At 44.7% G+C, this 27,542-nt stretch overlaps 1 protein-coding gene across 1 annotated transcript; it reads left to right on the top strand.

Annotated features, from left to right (window-relative positions):
* Positions 1 to 27,542, top strand: LOC141094229 (uncharacterized). Its single transcript, XM_073580037.1, has 6 exons — positions 1 to 890; positions 1,020 to 1,199; positions 1,282 to 1,405; positions 1,489 to 1,583; positions 1,782 to 1,872; positions 25,179 to 27,542. The coding sequence occupies exons 1-6, from the start codon at positions 813 to 815 to the stop codon at positions 26,870 to 26,872; spliced, it is 2,262 nt and encodes a 753-aa protein (XP_073436138.1). The 5' UTR covers positions 1 to 812; the 3' UTR covers positions 26,873 to 27,542.

Raw genomic sequence — 27,542 nt, 5'->3', positions numbered from 1 at the left:
CTTCATTCCATTGTCTTGATTATAAATAGTCACCCTGAAGATTTAATATAGTGGAGGTTGTAACATTGGTTCAATGTGTTCATATACTGGGTAAAAACTTTCTATTTGGTGCCTCAACACTTCATTATAATTATTTTAGGAATATTTTCACACTTTTTTTGGTGTTTTTCATGTAATATATGGAAGATTATATGGAGACATTGGCAGCAAATAACTTCTGTCTTGATGTTCTTACAAAAAAGCTTTTAGAAAAGCCTCAAACTTCTGTGTGAATCAGACATGAGATCTAACGTGATAGAAGATTACAGTGCGGGGAAGACGGGAAACCTTCATATAGACGGCCGGTGGGGATGGAGTCAGTGACGGACTCTGGACAAATATGTTTCTAGAGCCGTAGTAGAAGATGAAGATGTCGTCCTCATCATGAAGTAGTTATTCCTCCTGTCACGTGTAATGAATATCTCCTGCAGTATTGCTAATGCCGATTCCAGTGTCGGTAAATGAGACGAGAATTAGCGTTATGGAAGATGAGTCTATGAGAAACGTATTCAGCTGCCGACTCCGAGGAAGAAACTGCTTGTTGTCTGTGGCCTAAATATATAGGTTTTATTAGTATATGTAAAGAAGAAAATAAAATAGTGTAAAATAATCTCCTCATATGTTTCCCTTATTATCTCCAGTAATTGTATTATTACACAGGATTTTATGATGTTACATCGGCTCATCTTCTTCTCATTCAGGTCTCTACAATATCAGATCCTCTCAGTGAAGATCTTCTACATAAGAGAATTTTCCTGATTTACCCATCAAGGATGGATATGGACAGAGACAAGATAGCGGAGAGGATATTACACCTCACCCTAGAGATCCTCTTCCGGCTTACTGGAGAGGTGAGAGATCCTGATGACGTCACATTACATCATTCTTATCTATGGGAATAACAGGTGGACAGAAGTGGAGAGGTGAGGACTCTGGAAATGTCTGTAGTGAGATTTATTAATGTGTCTCTCCATAACCAGGATTACACAATAGTGAAGAAGAACTCTAGTGAGCGCTGTCAGGACCCTGTGTCTGAGGGATGGGGAAGACCCTTTAGCCCAATCACGGGGCCTCCACCTCACCCCCTGATACATGAGGACATCAATCACCAGAAGATCCTAGACCTCACCTACAAGATGATTGAGCTGCTGACTGGAGAGGTGACACTAAGGGGAATGTTGGGACATTATACAGTAACGCTATGAAGGGATCGGGGGATGACGGTATCATTGTATGTGTCAGGTTCCTATACGGTGTCAGGATGTTGCTGTCTATTTCTCCATGGAGGAGTGGGAGTATTTAGAAGGACACAGAGATCTGTACAAAACTGTCATAATGGAGGTTCCCCAGCCCCTCACATCACCAGGTAATAGACAGGACTAAATACATTCGGCCTATAATTATCTGTATGTAAAGAATGAATTCAGTCCCTGTATGTGTTTCCTCCAGATCTATCCAGTAAGAGGACAACACCAGAGAGATGTCCCCGTCCTCTTCCACAGGACTGTAAAGAAGAAGATCCCAATGTTCCTCAGGATCATCAGGTAGATGGAGAGAAGGTGTCATGAGATCTCCCCTATGATGTGCAGACGGCTGTGAAGATCTTGTGCTCAGTCTTGTTTTGTCCACCAGTATTATATGTTTTATACTTGTGTAATGAGAGCGGTGGAGATGGCAGAATTAGAGCTGATCATAGATGTGACTTCTCCATCTGTCTGTAACTTTTATAATATTTGTTTCAGGGTGATGATCTGACCCATATTAATGCTACAGAGACATATGTGAGAGGTGATGAGCGGTGTAAAGAGGAGATTCCCACATATGACTACCCAGGTGAGTAGTAACCACTAAATGCAGAGAAGTCACAGATTCTTCTCAGTCACCGGCTGTGGCTGCTTTATCGTTGGTGTAGTGCGGCCGTATTACCATGATCACCATTTTGCCTCTAGACCACAACATTCTCCTTCACCCAAAACTGTTCAAATGGCTTTGGGCATTGAAAGCCCTTTTCTATAGAACTTATGACCTGGAGGATCAATCTACCCCCTGGGATTAGGAGACGCTGACCGTTACCTGCCCAGGTCTGTAAACTACAAAGCCAAATGACAGCGTACATAGAATGTTCTGATAAATTAGAAATTCACTTGAAGAAAAGTATTATGATGGGTCTGTATCAGAAATCGGGGGGTAATGATGCTGTTGGCTTCCTAGAACCCGGGTATCTTATTGGATGAATCTACCTTATGTGGAGTCGGGAAGGAATTTTTTTCCCCAATGTGAAGCTTACTGTTTGCCACATGGGTTTTTTTTGCCTTCCTCTGGATCAACATGTAAGGCCAAGTTAGGATAGGATATGGATTGAACTAGATGGACTTATGTCTTCCTTCAACTTTAATAAGTATGTTACTATATTACCTTCTCTCCCTTCTGTGCTGCTGAATGTGCTCATATGGTCCCTACAAGACCAGGTCCAGTCTTTCTCGCCAAAATTTGCTTTTATGATTGACAACATTAAATGTGCAGTGAGTGTCAAGTGTGAATTTCTGTATAATAGCAACAGTTTCCCTTTATCCTGATTTTCAGAGCCTTACTGGGATAAAAAGCAGCCCTGCCACACAAACCCCACCAGCCCACATACTATAACACTCCCCCCACACCCGATCAGTGGATTTTCTTATACTTTGTCGTGACCCTTCAACACATCTTAAAGGAGTTATTTGAAGTGCCATGTGTGAATGCCACCTCAGTGCGCATGATCGACCTCTTCTTTAGAGCGCCAGTTCTCGGGATCATGGGGGTCCTAGCGGTCGTACCCCAGCGACTACATAGGTTGCGGGATAGGGGATTACTTTACATAATCCATTTAAATAGGTTTTCCAATATATGCACTGTATTTTTCGGACTATCAGACGTACCTAGGTTTTAGAGGAGGAATTTAGGGGAAAAAAAAGACTAAAGCAAAAATGTGGTCAATTCTGTACTTAATATCCCCTATCCAGGTAAATATGGTCCCCTCATCTCCATCCTGAAACACATGGCCTCTCATCCCTATCCTGGTGTGCATGGCCTCCTAATCCCTATCCTGGCAGGAACTATCGCCCTCATACCTATCCTGGTATGCAGGGCCCCATGTCGCCCTAGTATACATGGCTTCTCATCCCTTTCCTGGTAGAAATGGTCCACATCAACCTTATCCTGGCAGGAATGATCACCCTTATCCCTATAATGGTATGCATGGCCCCATCCCTGTCCTGGTCTGCAGGGCTCCATCCTTTACCTGTTATGATTGGTCCCCATCCCAGTCCTTGTATGCATGGCCCCATCTTTATCCTGATATGATTGGTCCCATCCTTTCCTTATCCTGGTATGCATGGCCCCATCAGAAAAGATTAAAAAAAAAGATTATACTTAGCTTCCCAGCGCTCCCTGGCAGCATCTTGTTCCGACGCCAGCAGCTGCTTTATACTTGTAAGCAGCGCTTGGCAGGGACGTTATGTGCTGCTTTCAAGCTGAAGGGCAGCTGCCGGAATACTCAGTGCTCTCTGCATGCCAGGACTGTTCATCGCAGAGCAGTGAGTATTAATTGATCTTCAGTAGCACCCACAGTCTCAGCTGGAGCCATCCTGCTGCTGTCGGTGGTCACGTGTGCTGATACTTGAGAATTGAATATTCTGAATATTCATTTCTCTTAACCCCCAAGGGTGGTTTGCACGTTCATGACCGGGCCAATTTTTACAATTCTGACCACTGTCCCTTTATGAGGTCATAACTCTGGAACGCTTCCATGGATCCCGGTGATTCCGACATTGTTTTTTCGTGACATATTGTACTTCATGTTAGTGGTAAAATTTCAAATTGCGTTTATTTGTGAAAAAAACGGAAACTTGGCGAAAAATTTGAAAATTTCGCAATTTTCCAACTTTGAATTTTTATGCCCTCAAATCACAGAGATACGGCACACAAAAAGCTTAGTAAGTAACATTTCACAAGTTTACTTTACATCAGCACAATTTTAGAACCAACATTTTTTTTTAGTTATGAAGTTATAAGGGTTAAAAGTTGACCAGCGATTTCTCATTTTTGCAACACCATTTTATTTTTACGGACCATATCACATTTGAAGCCACTTTGAGGGGTCTATATGATAGAAAATACCCAAAAGTGACACCATTCTAAAAACTGCACCCCTTAAGGTGCTCAAAACCACATTCAAGAAGTTTATTAACCCTTCAGGTGCTTCACAGGAATTTTTTGAATATTTAAAAAAAATGAACATTTAACTTTTTTTCACAAAAAAAATATTTCAGGTCCAATTTTTTTTATTTTACCAAGGGTAAAAGGAGAATTGGACTGCAAAAGTTATTGTGCAATTTGTCCTGGGTATGCTGATACCTGATATGTGGGGGGGAACCACTGTTTCGGCGCATGGCAGAGCTCCGAAGGGAAGCAGCACCGTTTGACTTTTTCAATGCAAAATTGGCTGGAATTCAGATCGGACGCCATGTCACGTTTGGAGAGCCCCTGATGTACCTAAACAGTGGAAAACCCCCACAAGTGACCCCATTTTGGAAACTAGAACCCCCCAAGGAACTTATCTAGATATGTGGTGAGCACTTTAAACCCCCAAGGGCTTCACAGAAGTTTATAATGCCCGGGCGTGAAAATAAAAAAATCGTATTTTTTCCACAAACATGATCTTTTAGTCCCCTTTTTTTATTTTCCCAAGGGTACCAGGAGAAATTGGACCGCAAACATTGTTGTCCAATTTGTCCTGAGTACGCTGATACCCCATATGTGGGAGAAAACTACTGTATGGGCACAAGTCGGGGCTCGGAAGGGAAGTAGTGACGTTTTGGAATGCAGACTTTAATGGAATGGTCTGCGGGTGTCATGTTGTCTTTGGAGAGCCCCTAATGTACCTAAACAGTGGAAACCCCCCACAAATGACCCCATTTTGGAAACTAGACCCCCTAAGGAACTTATCTAGATGTGTGGTGAGCACTTTGAACCCCCAAGGGCTTCACAGAAGTTTATAATGCCCGGGCGTGAAAATAAAAAAATCGTATTTTTTCCACAAACATGATCATTTAGTCCCCAATTTTTTATTTTCCCAAGGGTACCAGGAAAAATTTGACCCCAAAAGTTGTTTTGCAATTTATCCTGAGTACGCTGATACCCCATATGTGGGGGTAAAACACTGTTTGGGCGCATGGCAGAGCTGGGAAGAGAACGAGCACCATTTGACTTTTTCAATGCAAAATTGGCTGGAATTGAGGTCAGATGCCATGTTGCGTTTGGAGAGCACCTGATGTGCCCAAACAGTGGAAACCCCCAATTCTAACTCCAATCCTAACCCCCAACACACCCCTAACCCTAATCTCAGCCCTAACTCTAGCCCTAACCCTAATCTCAGCCCTAACCCTAGCCCTTGCCCTAACCCTATTGGGAAAATGGAAATAAATACCTTTTTTTAATTTTATTATTTTTCCCTACCTAAGGGGGTGATATCGGGGGGTTTGATTTACTATTTATGGCGGTTTTTATGTTTGGCAGCTGTCGCACGCTAAAAGACGCTTTTTATTGTAAAAATAGTTTTTGCATCGCCACATATTGAGAGCTATAATTTTTCTGTATTTCGACCCACGGAGTCATGTGAGGTCTTATTTTTTGCGGGACGAGTTGACGTTTTTATTGGTACCATTTTCGGGCATATGACATTTTTTGATCGCTTTTTATTCTGATTTTTGTGACGCAGAATGAACAAAAACCAGCGTTTCATGAATTTCTTTTGGGGGGTGCGTTCACACTGTTCCATGTGCGGTAAAATTGATAAGGCGGTTTTATTCTACGGGTCAGTACGGTTACAGCAATACCTCATTAATGTCGTTTTTAATGTTTTGGCGCTTTTATGCAATGAAAACAATTTTATATAAAAAATAATTATTTTTGCATCGCTTTATTCTGCGAGCTATAACTTTTTTATTTTTTTGCTGATGATGCTGTATTGCGGCTCGTTTTTTGCAGGACAAGATGCCGTTTTCAGCGATACCATGGATATTTATATGCGTCTTATTGATGGCGCGTTATTGCACTTTTTGTTCGGCAGTTTGATGATAAATCATTATTTTTTGCTTTGTTTTTTATTTTTATTTTTTAAGGGGTTCGCTAAAGGGGTTAACTAATGGGACAGATTTATAGGGCGGGTCCTTACGGACGCGGCAATGCCAAATATGTGTACTTTTATTTATTTTTTTTATTTTCAAAAAATGAATTTATTAGGGAATTTTATTTTTTTTTAATTTATTTAGCGATTTTCTTTTAAAATTATTTTTACACTTTTTTTTAACTTTATTAGGTTGTCTCAGAGGAGACATCACTGTTATGTGACAGATCGCTGATCTGTCACATCACAGATCACTGTGACAGATCAGCGATCTGTCACAGGCACTGCACAGGCTTTCCTCATGCCTGCGCTTTGCAGGCAGTGAGGAAGCCAGCTCCCTGCAGGCCCCCGAAGGTCCCCATCGCCATTTTGGATCTGGGGACCTTCAGGGAAGGAGGCCTCCGCAGCAGCGCTGCACATTGCTCTGCTGTGGGGGTCTCAGGGAAGCACGGAGGGAGCCCCCTCCCTGCCGATGCTTCCCTTAACCCCGGTACACCGCGATCATGTTTGATCGCGGTGTGCCAGGGGTTAACGTGTCGGGGGCGGTCCGTGACCGCCCCTGAGACATTGTGCCGGGTGTCAGCTGTGATAATCAGCCGACACCTGGCCGCGATCAGCGGCGCTCACTCTGTGAGAGCCTCTGATGGCTGTGACGTACTATCCCATTCTTGGGGATTAAGTCCCAGGGCACATGGACCAGATAGTACAACACATGGCAGAAAGGGTTTAAGTATCGGCACACATGACAGCCAGCCGCAGCAGGAAAGCTCCAGCTGACACTGTGCACTACTGAAGAGCAATAAATGCTCACTGCTCTCCGTGCAAACAGTCCCTGCATGCAGAGCACTGAGTATTCCGGCAGCTACGCTTCAGCTTGCAAGCAGCGCATGACATCCCTGCCATGCGCTGCTTACAAGCATTAAACAGCTGCTGGCAATGGAGCAGGACACTGCAAGGGAGCGCCAGGAAGGTAAGTGTAGTGGTTTGTTTTTTTAATCTTTTCTGATGGTGCCATGCATATCAGGATAAGGAAAGGATGGGATCAATTATATCAGGATAAGGATAGGGCAATGCATACAAGGACTGGGATGGGGACCAGTCATACTAGAATAAGGATGGGACCAATCATACCAGGACCAGGATGGGGGCCAATCATACCAGGATGCTAAAAAGAAATTAATATCTTCAATGCTTTCCACATCCATGGGGGTGGAATGCAATGAAAATTCATTTCTCTTTAGCAGCAGGCGCAGGAGTTAGCTGCAGCCGCCGGCTACGGCCTCTGTGACCCACTGCTCTGCCGATGCCGCTCCCCCACCTCCCCACCATACCCAGAGACGGTACATTCAGACTATAAGACACACACCCCATATTTCTCCACATTTTGGAAGGAAAAAAGTGCGTCTTATAGTCCGAAAATACAGTATTTCTTAATTTCCCATAGTATTCCTGAAAATAATAAACCAATATTAACCCTCCCAAAGACCAATGTCGTCTCTCCAACAACAGGACAGGAGTGGTACTGTGCAGTGTATATATACAGGACAGGAAAAGTGGTACTGAGTATTGTATATATACCGTACAGGAGGAGTGGTACTGTGCATTGTGTATGGAGGACAGTTAAAGTGGTACTGAGCAGCAGGGCTGCCACTAGGAATTTCGGTGCCCCATACTGGCAAAATTTTCGGGCCCCCCTGAGACTACGCCCAGGCCCCACCCCAGCTCCGCCTCCACCCTTCGAACCTTCCACAGTCCCACCGCTCACTCTTGGAAAAACTCAACTTCACCACATCCTCATCAATCAGATATTAACAGTTCCCATCAAACACCAGATCACATACATAGCCAGCAGCTTTTGTTCTGGCCAAAAGAATTTTTAAGCTGCCACCACGCCACGGTAGACTTTTTTGGCCGACCCTATTTTACTCTAACGTATTAAATATAAATATATTTTTATGTATTTTTCTTTAAGGGAATGAGTCACATACATTTTTTTTAAATGACCACTAATAAAACATACAAGGGACAAATACCATCACACCATGACCAGACCACATATTGCCACCACATAATAAGAAAAAATACTAAGTGACATTATACAAAGGAACTCTGTACATAGTATATAGTATCAGTGTACAGATAATATAGTGATAACTGGTGACATTATACACAGAAGCTCTGTACATAGTATACAGTATCAGTGTACAGGTAATACAGTGATCACTGGTGACATTATACACAGGAGCTCTATATATAGTGTACAGGTAATACAGTGATCACCAGTAACACTATACACAAGACCTCTGTATACAGTGTTAGTGTACAGATAATATAGTGATCACTGATGACATTATACACAGGAGCTCTGTACAGAGTGTACACTCCCTGACAGAATTTATGTCGCTTATCCATGTTATGTAAATAAAAACTTATAACCTGATGTTAAATTCATTCATTCTTTGTATAAATTATTCTTTTGAAAGCTGAAACCCTGCAAAATGTGGTTTAGGTTAAGAAAATAAATTGGCATCAATGCAGAAATATTGATCATTTAATGGACACAGAATGGTCAGATTTTGGCAAGACAAAAGTTTTGTCGCCTGGTCATACAATACACCCAATCCTAGTTTACATCCTCACCTGTGCTCAGTAAATAATGGGTTAATTAGTGGATGTGTATAAAAAGAAACCCAGCACCCTAGACCTTCACTTGAGCTGCAACTTGAGCTCTGACAACATGCCAAATATCCACCCTGTGACCAAAGCCTGGATTATCAAGAGGCTGAAGACCAGATCCACTGCAGAGGTGGTTGGCACCTTTAATGTGTCTCATCAAGTACAAAGAATTAAAAAAAAGGTTCAAAGAGACTGGAGATGTTTGACAAGCCCAGGTCCGGCAGACTCCGCAAGACAACTGCTCAGGAGGAACGTTTGTTGGTTTGAAAATCCAAAGCAAGCCCCTCTTCCACTGCAGCAGAGCTCCAACAGGCCTGGTCACCTCAAGTCCCTGTGTCAACTAGAGCAATTTGTAGGATTCTGTCTCGAAATGGCCTCCATGGTCGAATCAGTGCCCAGAAGCCAGCACTAAACAAAGGGCAAATAAAAAAACCGTGTGGCATTTGCAAAGTCCCACAACCTGCTAAACAGATGGACACTGGAAAAGTGGTAGAAGGTGGATTTCTCTGATGAATCTTCAGTAGAATTACACCACATCTGCCGTAAATACTGCAGGAGACCTACTGGAGCCCGTATGGATCCAAAATACACCCAGAAAATAGTTAAATTTGGTGGTGGAAAGATCATGGTCTGGGGTTACATTCAGTATGGGGGTGTGCAAAACAATTGCAAGGTGGAAGGCAATATCAATAGCCTAAAATATCAAGAAGTATTAGCTACCTCTTATATTCCAAATCATAAAAAGGGTCAAATTCTGCAGCAGGATGGTGCTCCATCTCATACATCCAGCTCTACAACAAAGTTCCTCCAGGCAAAAAAACATCAAGGTGCTCAAGGACTGGCCAGCCCAGTCACCAAACATGAACATCATTGAGCATGTTTGGGGTAGGATGAAAGAGGAAGCTTGAAAGACAAAACCAAAGAATCTAGATGAACTCTGGGAGGCATGTACGACTGCATTCTTTGCTATTCCTGATGACTTCATTAATAAATTGTATGAATCATTGTTGAGCCGCATGGATGCAGTCCTTCAAGCTCATGGAAGTCACACAAAATATTAAATATGACTCTAATAGCACAACAACTTCATTCACCAATGTTATGCAACATATATTTGTATTTTAAGTTAATTATTTGTTTGAATATCACATTACTTTCTGTGGGCAACAAAACATTTGTCTTGCCAAAATCTGACCACTCTGTGTCCATTAACCCCTTTCCTACATTGGACGTACTATTCCGTCCATGTGACCTGGGACCTAAGTCCCAAGGACGGAATAGTACGTCTAGTACGATTAGCTGCGCTCACGGGGGGGAGCACAGCTGATCGCGGCCGGGTGTCAGCTGATTATCACAGCTGACACCCGGCACTATGTGTCAGGGGTGGTCACGGACCGCCCCCGACACGTTAACCCCTGGCACACCGCGATCAAACACGATCGCGCTGTACCGGGGGTTAAAGGGAATCATCGGCAGGGAGGGGGCTCCCTCCGTGCTTCCCTGCAACCCCCACAGCGGCACAATGTGCAGCGCTGCTGTGGGGGTCTCCTTTCCTGCAGGTCCCCGGATCCAATATGGCGGCAGGGACCTCCGGGGGCCTGCAGGAAGCTGACTTCCTCAGTGCCTGCAAAGCGCAGGCAAGGAGGAAACCTGCACACTGCCTGTGACAGATTGCTGATCTGTCACAGCGATCTGTGATGTGACAGATCAGCGATCTGTCACATGACAGTTATGTCCCCCCTGGGATATTGTAATAAAGTTAAAAAAAAGTGTAAAAATAATTTTTTAAAAATCGCTAAATAAATTGTAAAAAAAAATATACCCCAATAAATTCATTTTTTGAAAATAAAAAAAAAACAATAAAAATACACATATTTGGTATCGCCGCGTCCGTAACGACCCACCCTATAAAACTGTCCCGTTAGTTAACCCCTTTAGCGAACCCCGTAAAAAAATAAAAATAAAAAACGAAGCAAAAAAATAATGCTTTATTATCATACCACCAAACAAAAAGTGCAATAACGCGCGATCAAAAAGATGCATATAAATATCCATGGTACCGCTGAAAACATCATCTTGTCCCACAAAAAACGAGCCGCCACACAGCATCATCAGTGAAACAATAAAAAAGTTATAGCTCGCAGAATAAAGTGATGCAAAAATAATTATTTTTTATATAAAATTGTTTTCATTGTATAAATGCGCCAAAACATAAAAAAAGACCTAAATGAGGTATCGCTGTAACCATACGGACCCGAAGAATAAAACCGCTTTATCAATTTTACCGCACGCGGAACGGTGTAAACGCACCCCCCCAAAAGAAATTCATGAAACGCTGGTTGTTGTTCATTCTGCATCCCAAAAATCGAAATAAAAAGTGATCAAAAAATGTCACGTGCCCGAAAATGGTACCAGTAAAAACGTCAACTCGTCCTGCAAAAAATAAGACCTCACATGACTCGGTGGGTCAAAATATGGAAAAATTATAGCTCTCAAAACGTGGTGATGCAGAAACTATTTTTACAATAAAAAGCGTCTTTTAGGCTACTTTCACACTTGCGTTTTTTTGCTGCGCGTTTTTTGCACACACAAGCGCATGGAAAAAACGCATCATGCATTTGTGTGCATTTTTTGCGGGTTTTGGTGCGTTTTTTTAAAAAAAAGCATGCGTTTTTTTGCACATACATGTGCATTACAATGCGCACGTATGCGCACCCATAGACTTCAATGGGTGCTTTGCTGTAAAAAAAATGCATTGCGTGTGCATGCGTTTTTTGGGGGCAAGTTGGGCGCACAAAAAATGCAACAGGATGCATTTTGTGCACCCGAGCGCACACTACAAAAAACGCATGCGCATACAAATGCGTACAAGCGCATGTGTATGCGCACATAAGCACACCCCATGTAAAATATAGGGTAAAAAACGCATGCGTTTTTTTGCGCTAAAAAACAACGCAAAAAAACGCAAGTGTGAAACCAGCCTTAGCGTGCAACAGCTGCCAAAAATAAAAACCCACCATAAATAGTAAATCTAACCCCCGTTATCACCCCCTTAGTTAGGGAAAATAATAAAATTAAAAGAAAATGTATTTATTTCCATTTTCCCATTAGGGTTAGGGCTAGGGCTAGGGCTGAGATCAGGGTTAGGGGTGTGTTGGGGTTAGGGTTGGAGTTATAATTGGGGGGTTTCCACTGTTTGGGCACATCGGGGGCTCTCCAAATGCAACATTGCGTCTGATCTCAATTCCAGCCAATTCTGCGTTGAAAAAGTCAAATGGTGCTCCTTCCCTTCCAAGCTCTGCCATGCGCCCAAACAGTGTTTTACCCCCACATATGGGGTATCAGCCTACTCAGGACAAATTGCAAAGCAACTTTTGGGGTCCAATTTCTCCTGGTACCATTGGGAAAATAAAAAATTGGGGGCAAAAATTTCATTTTTGTGGAAAAAAAATGATTTTTTTATTTTCGCGCCCGGGCGTTATAAACTTCTGTGAAGCACTGGGGGGTTCAAAGTGCTCACCACACATCTAGATAAGTTCCTTGGGGGGTCTAGTTTCCAAAATGGTGTCATTTGTGGGGGGTTTCCACTGTTTAGGTACATCAGGGGCTTTCCAAACGCGACATGGTGTCCGATCTCAATTCCAGCTAAAAACGTCAAATGGCGTTGCCTCCCTTCCGAGCTCTGCCATGCGCCCAAATAGTGGTTTACACCCACATGTGGGGTATCAGCGTACTCAGGAAAAATTGCACAATAACTTTTAGGGTCCTGTTACCCTTGGAAAAATAAGAATTGAGGGTGAAAAGATCATTTTTGTGGAAAAAATATGATTTTTTTAATTGTACGGCTGTACGTTATAAACTTCTGTGAAGCCCTTGTGGGTTCAAAGTTCTCACCACATATCTAGATAAGTTCCTTGGGGGGTCTAATTTCCAAAATGGGGTCACTTGTGGGGGGTTTCCACTGTTTAGGTACATCAGGGGCTCTCCAAACGTGACATGGCGTCCGATCTGAATTCCAGCCAATTTTGCTTTGAAAAAGTCAAACGGCTCTCCTCCCCTTCTGAGCTCTGCCATGCACCGAAACAGTGGTTTCCCCCCACATATCAAGTATCAGCGCACTCAGGACAAATTGCACAATAACTATTGCAGTCCAATTTCTCCTGTTACCCTTGGTAAAATAAAAAAAAATTGAACCTGAAGTATTTTTTTTGTGAAGAAAAGTTAAATGTTCATTTTTTTTTAAATATTCAAAAAATTCCTGTGATGCACCTGAAGGGTTAATAAACTTCTTGAATGTGGTTTTGAGCACCTTAAGGGGTGCAGTTTTTAGAATGGTGACACTTTTGGGTATTTTCTATCATATAGACCCCTCAAAGTGGCTTCAAATGTGATGTGGTCCATAAAAATAAAATGGTGTTGCAAAAATGAGAAATCGCTGGTCAACTTTTAACCCTTATAACTTCCTAGCAAAAAAAAATTTTGGTTCCAAAATTGTGCTGATGTAAAGTAAACATGTGGGAAATGTTACTTGTTAAGTTTTTTCTGTGCCATATCTCTGTGATTTAAGGGCATAAAAATTCAAAGTTGGAAAATTGCAAAATTTTAAAAATTTTCACCAAATTTCTGTTTTTTTCACAAATAAACGCAAGTTATTTGAATGAAATTTTACCTCTAACATGAAGTACAATATGTCACGAGAAAACAATGTCAGAATCACCAGGATCCATGGAAGCGTTTCAGAGTTATTACCTCATAAAGGGAAAGTGGTCAGAATTGTAAAAATTGGCCCGGGAGTTAACGTGCAAACCACCCTTGGTAGTGAAGGGGTTAAATGATCAATATTTATTTGGACTCCCATGACCGCACCACGAGAGAGGGGATCCACCCTTCGGGAACAGGAAACCTACAGATACAAAAGGGCGGCACCTCTCCCACGCATCAGTTGGTTTCCTGTTCCTGAGGGGACGGGATCCTGCAGATGACCGGATCCCAGGCCGGCCGGCCGGCCGGTACAGGTAGCGAGGGGGTTTCCTACCTTGGCCTGGTGCGGAGCTCCTGGAAGACGCCACGGTGGCCCAGGATGGGTGGCACGGCGGTGGCGTAGACAGGAGGGAGCGGCGTCCGGAGGAGGTCCGTCTCCATAAGCAGACCGTGCTGGTGAGTATGCCCCCCGGGGACTCCCAACTCCAGCGGCGCGATCGCGGTGGTCGGGGGGCGGCTGCAGGGCGTTGGGGCCGGGGAGCGCTCCATAGTGCAGTGCCCGGGCGTCCCGCGTGACTTCCGGTCATGCCGGAGTCGCGGTGACATCAGGGGGCGGGGCCGGGGGGCGCTTCCGGGTCGGCGGCGCACTGCGCAGGCGCAGGGACCCAAGATGGCGGCGCCCATCAGGAGGACTCCGGTAAGCGCCGGTTCTCCTGACCGGAGCAGCGCCAGCTGGGGAGGGAGGCCCGATTGGGGGGGGCGCGGCAAGGGAAGGAAATCTGCTGTCCGGAGGAGGAGGGGTATATAGGCAGGACCCTGGATGGGTGCCTTGCCTGGGCCACATTATTGCGTGCAGTAATGGAGAGGCAGCAGCAGCAGCAAAAGGAGCAGCAGCAAAAGCAGCAGCAATGGCGGCAACATCGACAATCTTCATTGCCGCCCCTGGATGACCTTAGGCAGGTCAAACAGAAGAAGAAAAAATCCCATGACAGTAAGGAGCGTCCGGGACGAAGTGACCAATCCAGTCATAAAGGCTCCTCTAGGCGGACAGGAGCATCGACTGAGAAAAATCCTCCTCATTCTCCGGTACTTGATTGTGGCACTGGTATGTGATCTTCGTGAATGCTCACTCAGTGACGGGGCCTCCTTCTGTGTTTTATTCTAGGGGAAGAAAGCTACGAGTAAAACCAAACACAGGGAATGCGCACTCTGTGCATGCCCGTTACCAGACTCATGCCCCAAAAAGTTGTGTCCCCCCTGTATCCAGCAAACAGTGGCGGAGGAGTCGCCCGCAGTAGCAGCATGTTTAAGGGATATAGTTAGGGCAGAGATGAAAGAAACCCTAAAATCCCTGTCCCAGCCAGAAAGTTTAAGGGGTGAGGACCCGGTGGAGTCGGATTCCTCGACAGAGTGGAGGAGAAGCAAGGACTCCCAGGTTTCATCTCTCTCGTCCTCCTCAGAAGAAGAGGACTCTGGTCGGTTTTGCCTGCCACTTGACTGAGTAGACAAGTTAGTGAAGGCAGTCAGAGGGACAATGGAGGTGGAGGAGCCGAAGCCTCAATTATCCATGCAGGATGTCATGTTCGGGGGACTGGAGCAGAAGAAGCGTAGAGTCTTCCCACTAAACGAAAAGATTCAGGATCTGATCCGCAGGGAGTGGAAAAAGCCAGATAAAAGAGGGCCGCTACCACCAGCCCTCAAGAGGAGATATCCCTTTGACGATTCAATAATAAATACTTGGGACAAGGCCCCCAAATTAGATACAGCTATTGCGGAGGCATCAAAAAGATCCTCATTACCCTTTGAGGACATGGGGTCCCTTAAAGATCCTCTAGACAGGAAGGCAGATACCTTCCTTAAAAATACCTGGGAGATGGCAGCCGGTTCCTTAAGACCAGCAGTAGCATCAACATGCACGGCCAGGTCCATGATGGTCTGGTTGGACCAGTTAGAATCACAATTAAAACAAGGAACATCTAGACAGGCGATCCTTGGGGCCCTACCGATAATCCAGGATGGCGCAGCCTTCCTAGCAGATGCCTCAGCTGATGCAGTCAGAATGGCCGCCAGGGCGGCAGGGCTCTCTAATACAGCTCGGAGAGCCCTGTGGCTAAAGTGTTGGCCGGGAGATATTCAGTCCAGGGCGAAACTCTGCACTATCCCATGTGAAGGGGAGTATTTATTTGGAGCAGTCCTGGACGAACTGCTGGAGAAGGCCGGGCATGATAAGAAAAAATTCCCAAACCTTTGGTCCGCACCTTACCGACGTCCATTTAATAGGAGGAGATTCGGTCAAGGGAGACGGCGCAACCCTTCACTTAATAGAGACCGTCCCAGATGGGAGGATAGAAGGAGAAGAGGTACGGGTTTCATGTTCAGGCGCTCATCGAGAGAACGAAAAAGACAAAACCAATGACTAGCAATTCCCGTGGGGGGTAGACTGTCATCCTTCCTCCCAGCATGGTTACAGGTCACCAATAGTGACTGGGTGCGGAAGGTGATATCCACCGGGCTCAGGTTGGAATTCACTCAGGTCCCACGGGATACCTTTTAAACCAACACCTTTAAGATCTTCACCCCTCGAACAAGCGGCCTTAGAAGCAGAGGTCTTGAACCTGTGCCTGAAAAATGTCCTGATAGAGGTTCCAGAATCTGAGAGAGGAAAAGGGTTCTACTCTCCCTTATTCCTAATCCAAAAGCCGGATAAAACATTTAGAACAATTATTAATTTACGTTTCCTTAATGAATTATTGGTTTATCGCACCTTTAAAATGGAGTCCATCAATTCGACAATAAAGATGCTGTTTGAAGGGTGTTTTATGGCAGTCGTGGACTTGAAAGACGCGTACTATCATGTACCTATACACGCAGATTTCCAGCAGTTCCTGAGGGTGGTGGTATCAATAGATGGTGTAATCCGTCATTATCAATATAGAGCCCTGCCCTTTGGTCTTTCAGCAGCGCCTCGGGTATTTACAAAAATAGTGGCCGAAGTTATGGCTCATTTACGTGAAGTTGACATCTTAATTGTCCCATACTTAGATGATTTCTTGATCGTGGGAAATTCAGTGGGCCATTGTCTATCTCAGATAGAGGAAGCTAAGTCCAGATTAGAGAACCTGGGATGGATAATAAATTACGAGAAATCCCGATTTCAGCCCTTAAGGGTCCAGAGGTTTCTGGGCTTGCTGTTAAATTCAGAAACTCAGCAGTGTCTGTTACCTGTAGAGAAATTACGGCAGATACAGCAGCAGGTTCTTCGGGCAATCAATAAACCCTCCATGACCCTCAGGCAGGCCATGTCCTTGTTAGGCTCCCTAACCTCGTGTATCCCAGCCGTCAAGTGGGCACAATTCCACACTAGGGCCCTTCAGAAAGATGTCCTGGTTAATAGCAGGACCTTAGAGGGCTCCTTGCAGGGTCAAGTATTGCTAAGCCCCTCAACTATTACATCTCTTAAGTGGTGGCTCTATGACGGAAACTTAGCCTCGGGGGTGCCCTGGGTGATGCAGATAACCCGTGTAATTACCACAGACGCCAGTTCTTGGGGTTGGGGGGCCCATATGGAGGACATAGTGGTTCAGGGACAGTGGGACTCCGATACTGAGACCTCATCTAACCAGAGGGCGCTGCTGGCAATTGAGTTGGCTGTTAAAAAACTCATTATGTATCTACAGGGCCATCACGTGAGGATACTCTCGGACAACCAGGTAGCGGTAGCCTATGTCAATCACCAAGGTGGAACCCGCTCCGACGCCCTAATGCGGATAACAGAACGTCTCCTTCAAATAGCCGAAAATTTTTTTTTATCTTTGACCGCGCTCCACATCAGGGGGAAAGACAACATGAAGGCAGACTTTCTAAGCCGCAGGGCCCTAAAGCAGGGAGAATGGGCTTTAAACTTAGACATCTACAACCAGATTGTCCACAAATGGGGTCAACCGGAGGTGGACCTCTTTGCCACCAGAGAAACAGGAAGGAAAAAACTTTCTGCTCCCTAAATCCCAGGGAAAATCCACTGGCCGTGGACGCCCTCCTAATAAAATGGAACTTCTCGCTGGCTTATGCTTTTCCACCTTTGAACCTTCTACCTCTGGTAGTGAGGAAGATCAGGGAAGACGGGGCAAAAGTCATATTGATTGCCCCCTTCTGGCCCAGAAGGACCTGGTTTGCATGGTTGAGGACCATGTCAGTGAGCGATCCCTGGGTACTGCCGAACCTTCCAGATCTCCTCTACCAGGGGCCAGTCAACCACCCACAAGTAGCGGGACTCTGTTTGACGGCATGGTGTTTGAGAGGACAATATTGAAGGATAAAGGTTTCTCAAAAAGTGTAATCGATACTCTCCTAAAAAGTAGGAAACAAACCACCACAGACATCTATGCTAGAACCAGGAGGCAATTCCTGTCCACCTTTGAGTTTAATATCAGGGATGGAATACCCATAAAACAGATTCTGGAATTCCTCCAGAAGGGTCTCGAGTTGGGCCTTTCCACTAGTACATTAAAAGTATAGGTTTCAGCTTTAGGGGCCCTATTTGCATGCGACATTGCCGGCAACCATTGGGTGGCGAGATTCATTAAGGCAGTTACCAGATCGAGACCCATACACAAGGATAGGTGTATACCTTGGGACTTAAATTTAGTCCTGACAGCCATGACAGAGAAACCGTTTGAACCTCTGGACTCTGCTTCACTAAAGACGATATCACTTAAAACAGCATTTTTGGTAGCAATAACATCTGCACGTAGAATAAGCGACATACAGGCACTTTCCAGATTGCCCCCTTACACAGAATTCTTACAGGATAGAGTAATCCTAAGGCCAGACCCGGCATACCTTCCCAAGGTAGCATCTCATTTTCATAGGACACAAGAGAGAGTTCTGCCTTCCTTCCTCCCTAATCCAACCAATCCTAAAGAACAAAAACTCCAGGCTCTAGATGTTAAGAGATGCCTACTTAAATATTTAGCAGCCACGGATCCCTGGAGGAGGGAGAACGCATTACTTTTATCCTTTCAAGGCCCCAGGAAAGGGTGTAGAGTGTCAAAGCGCACGTTAGCGAGGTGGATTAGGGAGGCTATCTCTCTTGCCTACACAGCAGGTGGCGGTCCGGCTCCACAGAACCTGAGGGCGCATTCCACTCGTGCCATGGCTTCATCCTGGGCAGAGAGATCAGGAGTATCGATTGACCAGATATGTAAAGCGGCCACCTGGTCATCTCCTTCCACCTTTTTTAACCACTATCGGTTAGACATGGGTGCCTCCACAGGGCTAAGGGTGCTGCAGGCTGTAGTCCCTCCCTAAGTTAGTTTACATCTCTGTAATTCTCTCGTGGTGCTGTCATGGGAGTCCGAATAAAGTATTAAGTTACGTACCGGTAGCGGTATTTTTCGGAAGCCCATGACAGCACCCTTAGTTCCCTCCCTTGTTCACGTATAGGGGTGTACCCCTTTTAATTATTGTTTCACGAATTTACCTTATGTGGGAGATGGTTTAAAGAATTGTAAATAGGATAGATAGGTTGTATATATTGTGTATATGCGGTGTACTAACCATGGTAGCCTCTCAAGCTCTGTAATCCAACTGATGCGTGGGAGAGGTGCCGCCCTTTTGTATCTGTAGGTTTCCTGTTCCCGAAGGGCGGATCCCCTCTCTCGTGGTGCTGTCATGGGCTTCCGAAAAATACCGTTACCGGTACGTAACTTAATACTTTCTGCATTGGTGTCAATTTATTTTCTTAACCTAAACCACATTTCGGAGGGTTTCAGCTTCCAAAAGAATAATTAATACAACCAATGGATGAATTTAATGTCAGGTTATAAGCTTTTATTTACATAACATGGATAAGCGACATAACTTCTGTCAAGGAGTGTAAAGTGTATAGTGTCAGTGTACAGGTAGCACACTGACTCACCAGTGATGTCTCTAGCTGAAGTCCTATATTTTTGCTTTTCTTTTTCATGCAGCGCAGACCGCCATTACTTCTTCCAGCCAGGACTCATCTCTGCATAAAATAACAGTTACCTACAGCACGGCTTCCAGAGCACATTCCCCTTTTTTCCTGTTCTTCTACACTACACATCTGAATACAGATATGCACCCACCAGTAATACATAATTGGTTATTATGCAACCCACCATTCCATATATAAATTATAATACGCCACTGAGCCCCTTCTAGCTATACATAGCCACTTTCCCCACCTAATATATAAAATTAGCACCTGTACTCTCTCCACCAATTCATTACCAGTCACTGCATACTCCACGCCCCTCCCTATGCCCCTTCCGCCCCAATTCATTTTCATGTCTTCTCACTCCCACCCTCTATTCATTATCAACAGCTCTACCCCCACATTCAATACATTTACTCCCCCACCTGCAAAATTCATTATTTACTCTCTCCCCAGATCATTTGCTATCCCCACCCACCACCTTCAATTCAATTGCTTTCCCTCTTAACACACTCTCAATTCATCATTTGCAGTCTACTGTCCCCTCCCCCACTTCATCATTTGCAGTCCCCCTCCCCCAATTCATCATGTGCAGTCCTTTTTACCCCCACTTCATCCTGTGCAGTCCCCTTTACCCCATGTCATCCTTTGCAGTTCCTTTTAACCCCTCACTTCATGTGCAGTCCACCTTTAACCCCCTCCCAACATCATCATGTGCAGTCCCCCTTTAACCCCCTCCCAACATCAGCAGGTGCAGTCCCCCTTTAACCCCACTCCCTACATCATCACGTGCAGTCCCCTTTAACCCCCCTCCGCACATCATTTTCAGTCCCCCTTTAACCCCCACATCATCATGTGCAGTCCCCTTTACCCCATGTCATGCTTTGCAGTTTCTTTTAACCCCCACTTCATGTGCAGTCCCCCTTTAAGCCCCTCCCCACATCATCATGAGCAGTCTCCCTTTAAACCCCCACATCATCATGTGCAGTCCCCCTTTAACCTCCCCTCTCCACATCACCATGTGCAGTCCCCCTTTAACCCCCCTCCCCACATCATCATGTTCACACTGCACCCAGGGTTGGGGCCGCAGGTATCATCCATCACTTATCTCTGTCCCTGCATCTAGTAAAGTTTTCCTAAACTTTCTGGGAGTGTGGTAGCCGGGAGCAGACTCACCTAGTGCTGGCTGCTGACATTGGCTGGGCTGGCAGGACTCCCTCGCAGCACAGTGATGTGCAGAGTGAGCAGCACAAGTCCCAGCAGCAGCAGGAGCTCCGCTGCCAGCCGCACCATCCTCTTGATGCATCCAGCTTTCAGTGCCTGCTCGGCTGCACCCCCGTTCTTCAGTGTCGGGGGAACGGCTGAGTGGAGGAGCCGCCGCCAGCACCACCACCACCACCGCAGCAGCAGCGCTTGGGAGCCACTGTGGGACAGGATGGAACAAGTCCCCTGGGAAAGCTTCAGGAGAGGGCAGCGGCGGCGGTGGGCTTTTCAAACTTCTGCACAGGCCCTAGTGCGCACTCTACTGCTTCTCCGCACTGACGAGGGCTGCGCTCACGAGCTGATGCATGCCACCGCGGTCCTGGTCAGCGCGTCCACGGAGAGAATACGCGCACACCAGGGCCTGTGCAGAAGATTGCAGTGGGTATTTGCCTGCCTGGGCAGATTATCAATCCAGGCCTGCTGACTTTTCAGTTTGTATTAAAACTTATTTCAAGGAGGGTGTGATAAACTACAGGAAAACCATTACACCTGTGCCAGATATATCTCTAAGCTGTGTGTGGCTGATGGCTGTAATATACATTTATTCACCCCTGCAGGAGATGTGTTGGCATGGCTCAATCCCTGGCTTCATGGATTCACTCCATGTCATAAATTATATTGTTTTCGATCCTAAGAAATTCAGATTACTGCACAATCTCTCCTGAAATGGGGAGCAATGTTATTTTCTCTAATCTTCTGGTCAGGACTCATAGTAGCTCCAATGCTCCACCATTAATGAGTGCATCTCCAGTTTACTGTTGGAGCTCTCCCCTTGTTCATACATTGTTGTTGAGGATGTAATATATATATATATTTCTTTATTCTGTCTTTTTTTACCTGTTCATTCTGTTTGATAGCTTGATTGTGGTGGGATTGTCCTGCCTCACTTATGTGAGACGGACAGAATACAGAATCAGAAGACACAAGAGTAGTCAGTAAACGGGCCACGGTCACAACAGGAGACAAATACACAAGCCGCGAGCTGAGCACAGAGGACTGAACCAGAGGAGAACAACGCTGTATCTGGCAGATTCCGGCCATATGCTTTGAGCTTTAGTAGGGTGTGGTACATTCCAATTGGCTGAAGTAGGGAGCAGATCACTCCAGCTGGACCCCAGGAACAGATCCCAGATGAGATTGGACACACCATATGCAGGAGCCCTAATATAACTAAATGACAGAAAACCAGAACAGTCAAAATCCCCATAAAGTGATTCCATTTTATAAATTAATTCACTGAGGGTTATAATCTATAGGAGGACTGAATATTTTCACTCCACAGTCACTTTCCGGAAATTAACACGCAGTGGATGTTGGAGAGTGAAAATTACACATTTGCCATTTTATTACCCAACACATAGTGCCCAGATTGTGCTCCAGGAGACACACACCATAAATTAAGTGGGTTCTTCTCACTATAATATTGCTAAATACAGGGATCCTAAATGTTGTGTGAGCACACTGCAAGGCTCAGAAGTGAGAGCGGATTTTGCAGGATTGGTTTATAGAAACCTTGTTGCTTTTTAACAGCCTTTCAGCCACTAATAGTGTGGGAACCTCTGTTTTTCCATTGACAGATGATGGACCTGAGTGGGGTCTTGTTTTTTGTGAGATGAGAATTGGTATTATTTTCGCCTACATAACATTGATTGGTTTCTTTTTATTTGTTATTTGGGAGGCAGAATGAATAAAAAGTTGAACTCAGACTCAAATAGGCTTTATTGGCAGGACCAAAATACATTTACCGTTGCCAAAGCAAGGAAAGTAAATGTGACAGGGGAGTGGATAATAATAATATAATAATAAATTTTATTTTTATAGCGCCGACATATTCCGCAGCACTTTACATTTCAGAGGGGATTTGTACAGACAATAGACATTACAGCATAACAATAATCACATACAGTAGATTATAACAAATACCAAGAGGAGTGAGGGCCCTGCTCGCAAGCTTACAGTCTATGAGGAAAGAGGTAGACACGAAAGGTGGGTGGTAACAGTTGCCCTGATTGTATGGACCAGCCATAATGTTAAGTGTGTAACAGTACAGACACAGAGGGCTAATGGATGCATAAAGCATGTGGGAACATGATGCTGGGAACCTGGTTATGGTAAAATTTTTGGCTCTGCCACACAGGGATAGGTTAGGTTAATGTGTTGAGGCGATAGGCCAGTCTGAATAAATGCGTTTTCAGGACACGCTTAAAATTGTGGGGATTGGGGACTAATCGTATTGACCTGGGAAGTGCATTCCAAAGAATTGGCGCGGCACGTGTAAAGTCTTGGAGACGGGAGTGGGAGGTTCTGACTATTGAGGATACTAACCTCAGGTCATCAGCAGAATGGAGGGCGCGGGTAGGGTGGTATACTGAAACAAGGGAGGAGATGTAGGGTGGTGCTGAGCCATGGAGGGCTTTGTGGGTGAGGGTAATAAGTTTATACTGAATTCTGGAGTGGATGGGTAGCCAGTGTAATGACTGGCACAAGGTAGAGGCATCGGTGTAACGATTGGTGAGGAATATGATCCTGGCTGCAGCATTCAAGACAGATTGGAGAGGGGAGAGTTTTGTAAGAGGGAGACCGATTAGAAGAGAGTTACAATAGTCGAGACGAGAATGAATAAGAGAAACAGTAAGAGTTTTTGCAGAGTCAAAAGTAAGAAAAGGTCGAATTCTAGAAATGTTTTTGAGGTGCAGATGACAAGAGCGAGCCAGTGATCGAATGTGGGGGGCAAAGGAAAGCTCGGAATCAAGTATGACCCCAAGACAGCGGGCATGTTGCTGGGGAGTAATAGTGGAACCACAGACGGAAATGGCAATGTCGGGTGTAGGTACATTAGTAGCGGGAGGAAACACAAGGAGTTCAGTCTTTGACAGGTTCAGTTTCAGATATAGTGAGGACATGATATTAGACACAGCGTTTAGACAATCGCCAGTGTTTTCTAGAAAGGCTGGCGTGATGTCAGGAGAAGAAGCGTATAATTGGGTGTCATCAGCATAGAGATGGTACTGGAAACCAAATCTACTGATTGTTTGACCAATAGGGGCAGTGTACAAGGAGAAGAGGAGGGGGCCTAGAACCGATCCTTGAGGAACCCCAACAGTAAGGGGAAGGTGAGAGGAGGAGGAACCGGCAAAAGAAACAGTAAAGGAGCGGTCGGAGAGATAGGAGGAGAACCAGGAGAGAACGGTGTCCTTGAGGCCAATGGAATGGAGCAAAGTGAGGAGGAGCTGATGATCCACAGTGTCGAATGCTGCAGAGAGATCCAAGAGAATTAGCATGGAGTAATGACCATTTGATTTAGCTGTTAGCAGATCATTAGAGACTTTAGTGAGGGCAGTTTCAGTGGAGTGTAAAGAGCGGAAACCGGATTGGAGAGGGTCGAGAACAGAGTTTTCTGAGAGATAGCGGATAAGACGGGAGTGGACCAGGCGTTCCAGGAGTTTAGAGATGAAGGGAAGATTAGAGACAGGTCTATAGTTAGCGGCACAGTTTTGGTCGAGGGATGGTTTTTTAAGTAGTGGATGTATGATGGCATGCTTAAATGAGGAGGGAAAAATACCAGAAGAGAGAGAGAGGTTAAATATTTTAGTTAGGTGAGGGGTGACAGCAGGGGAAAGGGACTGGAGGAGATGTGACGGAAATGGGTCACTGGTGCAGGTAGTTGGGCGAGAAGATGCAAGGAGCCTGCTTACTTCTTCTTCTGTGACTGGTTCAAAATCAGAGAGTGAGTTAGATGCAGTGGGGGAGGGAGGACAGTGCATGGTATGAGGGGATTTGGAGATAATTTCCTGTCGGATCTGGTCAATTTTTTCTTTGAAGTAATTGGCCAGATCGTCAGCTCGGAGCTCAGTGGTTGGGGCCTGTACTCTTGGATTGAGTAGAGAATGAAAAGTGTCAAAGAGACGTTTCGGGTTATTGGACAGTGAGATGATGAGGGTGTTGAAATAGGTTTGTTTGGAGAGGTGAAGGGCAGTGTTGTATGTTCTAAGCATAAACTTAAAATGGATGAAATCTTCGTGTAGATTGGATTTTCTCCACAGACGTTCGGCGCACCTGGAGCACCGCTGCAGGAAACGTGTTTGCACCGTGTGCCAGGGTTGTCGCCGTCTGCGTTGTGGTGTTCTATTTATAGGGGGTGCAAATTCATCCAGGGCACTTTGAAGTGTTTCATTGTAATGCTTCAATGCAGAATCAGGATTGGGATCACCACACACTACTGGTTCATCCAGCAAGGTTTTCTATGAGACTGTGAACTGTCATTGTCTTGGTAAATAGTTAAGTAGCTTCCCATTTTTTTGAACAGTTTAAGTAGAAATATTCAAAAATATAAAAATCAAGGATATTTTATTAAAAAATAATTGTTTTTTGTCTTAGCAGATGACTGTACCAGGAGAATAGAAGGACAGCTGACATCTCCAATTTTTAAATCTGATGATCTTGAGATCCTACAAAATACAACTGAAGTGACTGCTGTTACTCCAGATATACCATCATCCATTCACAGCAAAGATCTGTCATCTGATCCTATGGAACAGGTCCCATCTTCTGATTCATTACCGACTACTAAGGAAAATCAAAGTCACAAAAGAGGCATTAAAAAACATACAGCTCCTAAAGCAAAGAAGTCATTTTCATGTTCAGAATGTGGAAAATGTTTTAACTGGAAATGGAATCTTGATGTACACCAGAGAATTCACACAGGGGAGAAGCCTTTTTCCTGTTCAGAATGTGAGAAATGTTTTAACAAGAAAGGGAATCTTGTTACACACCAAATAACTCACACAGGGGAGAAGCCTTTCTCCTGTTCAGAATGTGGGAAATGTTTTAACAAGAAAGGGAATCTTGTTACACACCAAATAACTCACACAGGGGAGAAGCCTTTTTCCTGTTCAGAATGTGGGAAATGTTTTAGCAATAAATCAGATTATGTTAAGCACCAGAGAATACACACAGGAGAGAAGCCATTTTCCTGTTCAGAATGTGGGAAATGTTTTAGCAATAAAATAAATTGTGTTAAGCACCAGAGAATCCACACAGGGGAAAAGCCTTTTTCATGTTCAGAATGTGGGAAATGTTTTGCACATAAATCACATTTTGTTTACCACCAGAGAGCTCACACAGGGGAGAAGCCTTTTTCTTGTTCAGAATGTGAGAACTGTTTTGCACGTAAATCACAACTTGTTAGTCACCAGAAAACTCACACAGGGGAGAAGCCTTTTTCCTGTTCAGAATGTGGGAAATGTTTTAACTCTAAATCGGTTCTTGTTAGTCATCAGAGCAGTCACACAGGAGAGAAGCCTTTTTACTGTTCAGAATGTGGGAAATATTTTAACCGAAAATCGGTTCTTGTTAGTCACCAGAAAACTCACACAGGGGAGAAGCCTTTTTCCTGTTCAGAATGCGGGAAATATTTTAACCGAAAATCGGTTCTTGTTAACCACCAGAGAACTCACACAGGGGAAAAGCCTTTTTCCTGTTCAGAATGTGGGAAATGTTTCAACCAGAAATCACATCTTTTTAGTCACCAGAAAACTCACACAGGGGAGAAGCCTTTTTCCTGTTCAGAATGTGAGAAATGTTTTAACTGGAAATCGGTTCTTGTTAGTCATCAGAGCAGTCACACAGGGGAGAAGCCTTTTTCCTGTTCAGAATGTGGGAAATATTTTAACCGAAAATCTGTTCTTGCTAGTCACCAGAAAATTCACACAGGGGAGAAGCCTTTTTCCTGTTCAGAATGTGGGAAATATTTTAACAGAAAATCGGTTCTTGTTAACCACCAGAGAACTCACACAGGGGAGAAGCCTTTTTCCTGTTCAGAATGTGGGAAATGTTTCTACCAGAAATCACATCTTGTTAGTCACCAGAAAACTCACACAGGGGAGAAGACTTTGTCCTGTTCAGAATTTGGTAAATGTTTCAACCAGAAATCACCTCTTGTTAGTCACCAGAGAACTCACACAGGGGAGAAGACTTTGTCCTGTTCAGAATTTGGTAAATGTTTTAACCGGAAACAGCATCTTGTTAGTCACCAGAGAACTCACACAGAGGAGAAGCCTTTTTCATTTTCTTAATGTGGGAAATATTTTACTTGGAAATCAACTGTTAATAAACATCAGAGATGTCACATAGGGGAGAAACCTTTATGTTCATAATGTTGGAATTAGAGTTGAGCGAAACAGGTCAGCCAGATTCATAAGTCACCGACTTATGGCAAAGTCGGGTTTCGCCGACTGAAACCCGACCACAGCGTTAAGTCGGCCATGCTGTCGGCAAAACGAGCGCCAAAGTCGGATTTCCCAGAATGCTTGCATGTGACTTTTTTCAGCCACTGAGCAAGGATGTACACTGTGGACAACGAGATGACATGTGTAGCATCCGGGGAGAGAGAGTTTTCGCGCACTTTAAAAAAGCGGTCCGGCATGTAGGTGTGTTTACTGTCCTCCACTCCCTGCCGACTATGCTTCCCGATTGACTTGCATTGGGTATCGTGTTTCAGTCGGACCTTCGACTTTTCACGATAGTTGGCTGATTTCGTTTGACTCGACTTTTGAGAAAGTCGGGTTGCATGAAACCCGACTCGACCCTAAAATAGGCAAAGTCGCTCATCTCTAGTTGGAATAGTTTTAACGGAAATTGGATCTTCTTAAAAGGGTTGTCTGTTGTCATTCCTCATGTTTGCTGACAAAAGGATGAAACTAAACCTTATTCATTCCAAATATAAAACTATACCCATAATTCACC

The sequence above is a fragment of the Dendrobates tinctorius genome, unplaced genomic scaffold, assembly GCF_039654945.1.
Source record: "Dendrobates tinctorius isolate UK_male_01 unplaced genomic scaffold, ASM3965494v1 ptg000063l, whole genome shotgun sequence".
Taxonomy (NCBI): domain Eukaryota; kingdom Metazoa; phylum Chordata; class Amphibia; order Anura; family Dendrobatidae; genus Dendrobates; species Dendrobates tinctorius.
Note: the sequence above shows the minus strand (reverse complement) of the source record. Positions and strands in the feature narration are given on the sequence as shown.